The sequence below is a fragment of the Thalassophryne amazonica genome, chromosome 7 (assembly GCF_902500255.1).
Source record: "Thalassophryne amazonica chromosome 7, fThaAma1.1, whole genome shotgun sequence".
Taxonomy (NCBI): domain Eukaryota; kingdom Metazoa; phylum Chordata; class Actinopteri; order Batrachoidiformes; family Batrachoididae; genus Thalassophryne; species Thalassophryne amazonica.
This window is the reverse complement of record NC_047109.1, coordinates 349884-358822: the sequence shown is the minus strand read 5'-3', so window position 1 is coordinate 358822 and position 8939 is coordinate 349884. Positions and strand designations below refer to the sequence as shown.

The 8939-nt window shown below is 39.5% G+C and overlaps 1 protein-coding gene across 1 annotated transcript; it reads left to right on the top strand.

Moving 5' to 3' along the window:
• Positions 1–6142: 6142 nt before the first annotated feature.
• LOC117513209 (cysteine/serine-rich nuclear protein 1-like) lies at positions 6143–7106 on the top strand. The gene is made up of 2 exons (XM_034173503.1): positions 6143–6522; positions 6645–7106. Exons 1-2 carry the CDS (start codon positions 6265–6267, stop codon positions 6993–6995), a joined length of 609 nt encoding a protein of 202 aa, XP_034029394.1. The 5' UTR covers positions 6143–6264; the 3' UTR covers positions 6996–7106.
• The last annotated feature ends 1833 nt before the right edge of the window (positions 7107–8939 follow it).

The following is an 8939-nucleotide window of genomic DNA, read 5'->3' as shown; positions in this document are numbered from 1 at the left end:
GAGATTTCAGCTGTCAATTTCCACTGTGAGGAACATAGTGAGAAAATGAAAGACCACAGGAACAATACTTAAGGCCCAAAGTGGCAGGCCAAGACAAATCTCAGATAAGCTGAAGCAAAGGATGGTGGAACAGTCATAGTCAACCCACAGACCTGCTCCAAAGACTTACAACATGATCTTGTTGCAGATAGTGTCTCTGCTTCGTTCAACTGTACAGAAAACTTTGCACAAAGAGATGCTGTATGATGCTGTGACGCAAAGGAAGCCTTTTCTGCGAATACGCCACAAACAGAGTCGCTTGAGGTATGCTAAAGCAGATTTGGGCAAGCCAGCTTCATTTTGGAAAAAAGTGCTGTGGACTGTTGAAACTAAAATTGAGTTATTTGGACATAACAAGGGGCAGTAAGCTGAAAAAAGAACACAGCATTCTTAGAAAAACACTTGCGACCTACAGTAAATTTTGGAGGTGGTTCCATCATACTGTGGAGCTGTGTGGCCAGTGCAGGTACTGGGAATCTTGTCAGAGTTGAGGGTCACATGGATTCCAGTCAATATCAGCAGATTCTTGAGAACAATGTCCATAAATCAGTGACAAAGTTGAAGTTGCGCTGGGGCTGGATCTTTCAACAAGACAACGACCCTAAACACTACTCAAAATCTAAGGCATACATGCAGAGAAACAAGTACAATGTTCTGGAATGGCCATCACAATCCCCAGACCTGAATATTATTGAAAATCTGTGGTGTGATTTTAAGCTGGCTGTCCATGCTCGGAAACCAACAAACCTGACTGAACTGGAGATGTTTTGTAAAGAGGAAGGGTCCAAAATACCTTCAACCAGAATCCAGACTGTCATTGGAAGCTATGCATAAGGAGGATCTACTAAATATTGATGATTTTTTTTGTGTTGGGGTGCCCAAATTTATGCACCTGCCTAATTTTGTTTAAGGAATTATTGCACACTTTCTGTAAATCCTACAAAGTTCATTTCACTTCTCAAATATCACTGTGCTTGTCTGCTATATGATATATTTAACTGAAATTGCTGATCCAAACAACCATTGATTTATAAAGGAAAATCAAGGAAATCATCAGGGGTGCCCAAACTTTTGCATACAACTGTATTTCTGAATGTAGATCCTTATTACCAAAATATTTCAATTCATAAAGGTTTTTTTTTTTTACTTTCCAGTTATGTGTGAAAAGAAACCAAGCAATAGAAATGATAATTCGTAGTTGCAAGTCTAAAAAATTAATTTCATGGAATACCAAAGTATAGAGACCAAAGAAAGAAAAAGAAAAATGTATTTATTCTGTATTGTTACAGTTATTGTCACATTTCCGTTATAGGAAATTATACAGGGACGAAAAACGTTTCATTTATCAAATTACATTTTTTGATGTTTAAAACAATACAGTTGTCAATGTTATGTTACATTACCTCAAATGTTTTTGCTGTTTGACCTACAGATGTAAATTCAGCGTTTCTAGGTGAGTTAGCTTAAAGAATTTTTTTTTTTTTTTTTTTTTTTTTTTGGTGCAACAAAATCAATAACATAATAATACCATTTATTTTTATTAATAAACACCTGTGAAGATAGTTTCAACTTGTTAGTGGATATGATTGTGGTTGCTTCACTTTTAGTACAATATACAAATAGATTAATTCACTTCAATATTTAGTTTATTATCTGTATATGTACACGTTCATTTAAACCAGTACATCGACGCACAACTTTGATGACGTCTTCAGTTTCATGAATTTAAAAAAAACAGTAAGTTAAATTTGACCTTCTTAACCAATTCGCTCCAACATCATCACTCAGAATAAATATTACAGTCACAAGCTCGCTGATGTTCGCAAACCAGTAACCAATCACCAGAAAAAAAACCTTTTCTTGATATAAAATCAATTTTGAAACAAAAAGTGCACTTTGTACCTCGATGCACCTGATAATTTTTTATTTGGGCACCTACCAAAATAAAAGTCCTCTACCAACCTCAATAAAGTCCTTGAAGTGCACCTGATAATTTTCATGATGGAAAGATTATCTGTGATTTACTACTTTTTATAATGCCGATGGCCATGTTTGGTGCTTTATTTATTTTATTTTATTTATTGTGTGATTGTTTTGTGTAATGCTTGTGAACACATCAGAGGTTGGCCTTAATGGTTTATAAATATAATATAAACTGTGACAATTAATACTGCGATTTCCTGCTTTAGTAAAAACGGTGGCCGTTTGTTTTTTTATTATTATTATTAATTTATTTATTTCTTGCGTTTGTTATGTGTTTTATTTGTTTTCTTGGTTGTTATGGCAACCATCTAAACTGATTTGGTTAAGAAGGTCTTAAACAATTCGCTCCAACGTCATCATTCAGAATAAACGTTAGACGTTCAGAAGCTCGCAGGTGTCGGCAGACCAGCAAACACTCACCTGAAAAAAACCCTTTTATTGACATAAAATCAACTTTGAAGTAATTTTCCGCCAGAAATATAATATAAACTGTGAGTATTAATACTGCCATTTACTGTTTTGGGGAAAATGATGGCCGTGTTTGGGGTTTTATTATTTTATTTACTTCCTGCGTTTGTTTTGTGTTTAATTTCCTTGGTTGTTATGGTTGTATTGTTTTCGTACTCTGGTTGCCAACAGCATAATAACCTGCATTAATTTACAATAATTCTGGTTCATAATAAAATAACTTTTTATTAGCTTTGTCGACAACAACCAAAGTTTCTTTAGTTGCTTGGTAAAGACACGATAAACAAGCTTTGATTCATATTTAAGTGCTGATATAAACCAGTATTTGTAGGTGAGTAATTCACTTGTTAGCTTCACGAAATTTGTTTTTGTGCAACAAAATCTATAACATAATAATCCCATTTATTTTTATTCATAAACATTTGTGCAGATAGTTTCAATTTGTTACTGGATATGGTGCTTCACTTCTGTACAAAATAAAAATTGTCTGGTTAATTCACTTCAATTTTTAGTTTATTATCTGCATATGTACAGGTTCATTTAAACCTGTACATCGACGCACATCTTTGATGACGTCTTCAGTTTCATGAATTTAAAAAGTCCAATTTCTTGACAGTTTGCTCAAACGCATCGATTTCTATTTAATCCACTAGATGGCGGACGCAGCCTGTGAGCTGTTGCCAGACAGCCGCCATCTTGCTTAGCGTGATTATGCATCGTCATGCATTAGATTGAATATAAATAGATGATACGGTGACTTAAACTTGGGTCAAAGTGATCCGAAAATGCCGTTTTGTGCAGCAACAAGCTGACAAAAGATTGTCAACTGGTTAAATAAAGGTTAGATAAATAAATATGAATAAATTGTGGAGTGAGCTTTCATAAGTGTGTATTATATGTAATGTAAATGATGTGGGGGAAATTACTTAGAAAATTGTTTATTTTGTGTCGATCTGTATTCTGTAGTGACTTCAGTTTTACTGCCTGAATGTTTTCCTGTCATATATACAGATAAACTGTGACTATTAATACTGTGATTTACTCTTTCTGATAATGCTGATGGCCCGTGTTTGGGATTTTATTTATTCATTAATTATGCATTTGTTTTGTGTAATGCTTGTGAACACGACATCAAGGTGGACTGTTACTTCCATTAAGGGTTTATAAATATAATATACAGATAAACTGTGACTATTAATACTGTGATTTACTGCTTTGGTAAACATAATGGCCATATTTGGAGTTTTATTTATGCAGAATGCATTTTGTTCCATGTGTGTCCTGCAATGGAGTGGCGTCCTGTCCAGGGTTTACCCGTCTCATGCCCTATGACTGCTGGGATAGGCTCCACCCCCCCACCAACCCTTAATGTGGAGTAAGCAAGTATAGAAAATGGCTGGATGAATGAATGTGCCATGTGTAGACAATGAACAGAACATGTGACCAGTTACCAAAATGTGGCTGCATAATGGGAACAATGTCATAAAACATCTCCAGCTGGATGTTTGGTTTTGACCTCTCTGCTTGATCTGTTACCAATCAATACACTTCCTGACCTGATGAGATTTGGAAGAGAGTGAGACTTCATTTCCAGGTGACTTTATAGGTGACTTCTGAGAACTGACCTGATGGACTGTGTTCTGTGCTGAGGCTGAATGACCCCTCAGCTGAGAGCAATGAGGTGGTCTCACTTAGCCGAGCACATGGGGCCCGTCAGTTCCATTCCATGTCTGTCTGTGCACAGCCTGAATGTGCGATCACTTACATGCTGTGCGAGCGCAGTTTGATTTACCGTCAATACTACTGCATCTTATCGACTGATAACAAACCTGACCCCTGAAGGCTGTTGAATAAAATATCAGTAATGTCAAAGAAAGTGATATAATGCTTCTAATCCCTCTTTTCTCCTCTTTTGTGCTCTGCAGATTCCACACAGTGCCACCATGATTGGCCAACATAAGAGGAAATTTGAGGAGCTGACTGAGGACCAAGGTTATTCTTCACCAACCACTTTGGATTCCAGTCCCAACAACCCAGGTACACCAGCAACAAATTTCAATGAGTGTCCTCATCTGACAAAAACACAAAATCACTGAAAGAGCTGAGGCTACATGTGCTTATTTATATGTGTTAATTTTTAACATGGTCGACTGACTCATCTTTACCGCTGCACCGTGGCTCTGATCAGTGGCGGTTTTTGATACGGGCAATGTGGGCTGTCGCCCTGGGCGGCATTAATGAAGGGTCGGCACCATGGCGACGAGCACTTAAAAAAAAACATCTCCAGCGCAAAATGGTTTTCTTGTCAGTGTGTGTACAGTTGGCAAATTGGCGCCCCCTGCAGGCAGCTCAGGAACCCCGCTTGCTGAAGCAGTGAGATAGTGAAAGAAAGGGGAGGGGCGCGCCGTGCTCAGACGACAGTTCAATTCTCTAATGGGAGGGACAAGTGGGCAGGATGTGGTTCGTGGGCTAAAGTCAGTGACACCTCGACTTTCTTCCAAATAACGCACATCTCATTCATAAAATTAGAAATACAGGATTAAAATTCCTGCGTGTATGCAAAAGTTTGGGCACCCCTGATAATTTTCATGATTTTCCTTTATAAATCATTGGTTGTCTGGATCAGAAATTTCAGTTAAATATATCATATAGCAGATGAACACTCTGATATTTCAGCAGTGAAATGAAGTTTCTCGTATTTACAGAAAGTGTGTAATAATTATTGCCGCCTATGCTCTGATGATATTGCGGAAGAAACCTCAAGCAGACCAGACTCAAAGGAGTGACCCACTGCTTAGGCCATTCTACCAAAAAAGTTTACAATATAGAACACAACACAACAACTATTGATGATAGTTCATGCAGGTGTCCAGCCCACAATCAGGGGTTGGGGAGAGGGGTCGTCGACCCCTTCGTTGGATCATCTAATCCAGCACGTGGCTCAAGCTGCATCTCAGAGAAAAAAGAAAACAGAAAGAAAAACTACACTTAAGGTATAATTTGTCAGCATGAAGCAACAGGAAAGCAGAAGAAATACTAAGGTGATCACCGGCCACTAGCCCTAAGCTTCACTAACAGACCCAGACTTTAAATCAGGGGTGGGCATCGAGGGCTGAGACACTGCAGGTTTTCCTTGCAACCAATCACCTCAGCGGGTGGGTTGCTGATGAGCTTCTCCCCTGAACATAAACACCTGATCGTCGTTGAAATCACCAAAGAAAACCTGCAGTATCTCGTCCCTTCATGGCACATGATTGCCCACCCCTGCTTTAGATAAAGTTGAGGCTGAGACCCGCTCTGTTTACTAAGAAAATGAATTTAAAAGGGTAGGAAGCATAGTAACATACTATGCCAGTATGCTAGCCATACAAAAGGGAGAATAAATGTGTCTTAAGTTTGGACTTGAAAGTCTCTACAGAATTGGACTGTTTTTTGATGCAGGGAGATCATTCCACAAACATGAACATGAACTCAGAAATAATTACTGTACTAGAGAACACAAACTTAACCAAAGCTGGAATTATTTTATACACAAAACTGAGAACAGACCAGGAGATACTAAAAACCAGCAGGGACAGACAGCAGGGACATGAGCCACAACACAATCCATGTCCTTTTTCAATCTGTTTAGCAGTTTCCACTCACCACAAGAATTCAAGTGGCAGAGTGTTGTGCCACCTAATGGTGTAACTGTGGCAGCGTCCTTATGATGAAAAGATATCTATTCAGATTTTATATATATAATCAATTCACATTATTTCTCCATCCACAGCAATGCCCAGTCTTAAGAGGACCAAGAAGACACATCAAACCAGGGTGACCTTTGGCCAGGTGATGATCTTCCTCTTCAGTCGATGTCAGGGCTTCACTGCAGTTCCATCTGAGGGAGGCTGCACCCTGGGCATGATGCCGCACCACAATGACCAACAAACATACACAGTTGACCATTATGACAAGAAGCAGGATTACAGGCGGAGGGAAATACTCTGGGAGGGACTCACGAGAATCGAGGAACAGGGGCGTCTGCCAGAGGTGAGTCTTCTGTTTGTCATTGTTTTACTTCATCGTGCATTCAGACTGTCAGTAAAATTAGTTTCTGGTTAATATAAGTGAATCGTTACATTATGACTAATGTCCTCTTTTTGTCTCACCAGGTGAAAGAACACCAACAGGACGGGTTTGCTGAGCATGCTCTGAAGATGAAGGCTGGATACTGGGAGAAGCGCTTTTTTCCCCAGAGATACAAATCAGAGAGACGTTATTCTCTGCTTAAAGCAGCTGGTGTCGACTTCATCGACAGGGAGGAGGAGACACAGCTGCAGGACCTGAGGAGCTCCAGGAGGAACGTTGGATGTGACTGCAAGGGCCACTGCGATCCTCTGACCTGCAGCTGCAGCCTGGCTGGAGTCAAATGTCACGTAAGAACAGTTTGCCTGTCAAATTTCTGCTCTGTTGGATTTAGTGATTCAGTACAAGCACCACCTGTTTTATGTGTATTTGAGTAGTAATGTAAGTACTTCTTCACAGGCAAAACGTACCGCATTGATATGCAACTGCACCGAAGACTGCTGTAGGAACATCCAGGGTCGCATCCCATCCAACAAGCTCGGGGTGCGAGCCCATTACCAGCGCACCATAATGAGACTGAAGTCAGAGAGGAGGACGCCACTGAAGACACCAGACTGATCCCTACAGCCACCCTGGAACAACAGAGACTTGAACTTTGTTTTTTATTATTCTTTTGTCAATTCAAACATGTTAAAATCAAAAATACAATAATCAATTTCAACTGTAAATAACAATCAACTTTTTTTATTAATGTTGTGTAATAATAAATCTATCGTGTTCTACCCTTTTAAAAAAAATCAATGAATAAAAGTTTTTATTTACAAAAACAACTTTTTTGGTTTTCTGCTTCTGTTGCTTTTCACATTAACTCATAAATGATCTCAGCAACTAACAAGTAAGAATTCAGGCAAAACAAAAGCATTTTGTTCATAATTTCAGAATCTTCACTATGTTGTTTCTTTAGCGTCTTTATAATAAATTTCTTGAGGTGGACATTTTCTGGTTCTTATTTTAATTATTCCATGAACTGATGCCTTTGACTGTAACGCTGTGATTTGCTGACAACATGGATGTGAGTCTCTCTCCAGAGTCAGACCTGGAATTCTTCCATGGATTTCCATGTCTGGGCCCAAACTCGCTCAAGGTGTCCTAACACATGGACAGCTGTTTCCAGGTTCAGTTGCTGAGCCCAGCGTCCCATCAGATGGTGTCCCCCTGGACGTGCTTCTTGGAGTCATTAATTTTCACTTTCAGAATCGGCCCCAGAACCTCCTGCTGCTTTTACAGACAATCAGTTGTTGGAAGAAGCCGTGAAATTGTCATTGATGGAATCGATGAATGTTTGACAAAATGTGGAAAATTTGTGGACAGTCAGACAAAACTGAAATGGTTCAAAATGGGACGGAGGTGGACTGCACGTGGACGTAAGATATCAATGTCCACATGTTGGATTTGGAGGAAGCTGTGATTTTTTTCCAGGTTTGGATAATGTTCATCTCAGGGGATTTATTTATTTTCTATTCTGGCTCAGTCCAGTTGAGGGTCACGGGGAGGCTGGAGGTCATCCCTGCAGTCACAGGACGTGAGGTCAGGGACATCCTGGACAGGACACCTGTCTACTGCAAGGACACATACAGACAGATAAACATATTCACCCACCTACAGTCAGTTTAGAGGAACCAGTTCACCTTCTTCTTTGACATAGCAAATCTAATTACTAAAGTCCCTCTGTTGGTAGGCGGTATTGTATCACTTCCTGTTCCGGAGCACAGCGGTGTTTTGCTGTATCTGTTAATTTTGGCTCTCTGTTGGGACTGTTTACACAGAGACTGCTACCTGCTGCTTTGGACTTTGAACTAATAGTCTTTTTCAAGACTTTTTTACTTTTTTACCTTTTTATTTTTTTTTTTTTTTTACTTTTTTACTTGACTCTACTGGTGGTCGGCTCTCACTGCGGTATTGTATCACTTCTTGTTCCGGAGCACAGCGGTGTTTTTCTGTATCTGTTAGCTGTTTGATCTGCGCAGTTAGATTGATCTAGTTATCTAGATTACGATTTGTTTCCCAGTGTAATCTTTACGTGCCTTAACTAAAGCACTCCTTCTGCTGAATCACCTCTAAATTATTTACACATTATTCGCTTTGCGTGTTTTTAGGAATCCGTTAGCTTAGCGTAGCTACTAGCTCTTAGCCGATTTAGCATGGCGGCTTCTCCTGTCTCTCCCGCACTTTTCTGCTCTGGGTGTGAAATGTTTAGTTATTCCTCGGCCTCCTTTAGCAGTAATGGTACTTGTAATAAGTGTAGCTTATTCGTAGCTTTGGAGGCCAGGCTGGGCGAATTGGAGACTCGGCTCCGCACCGTGGAAAATTCTACAGCTAGC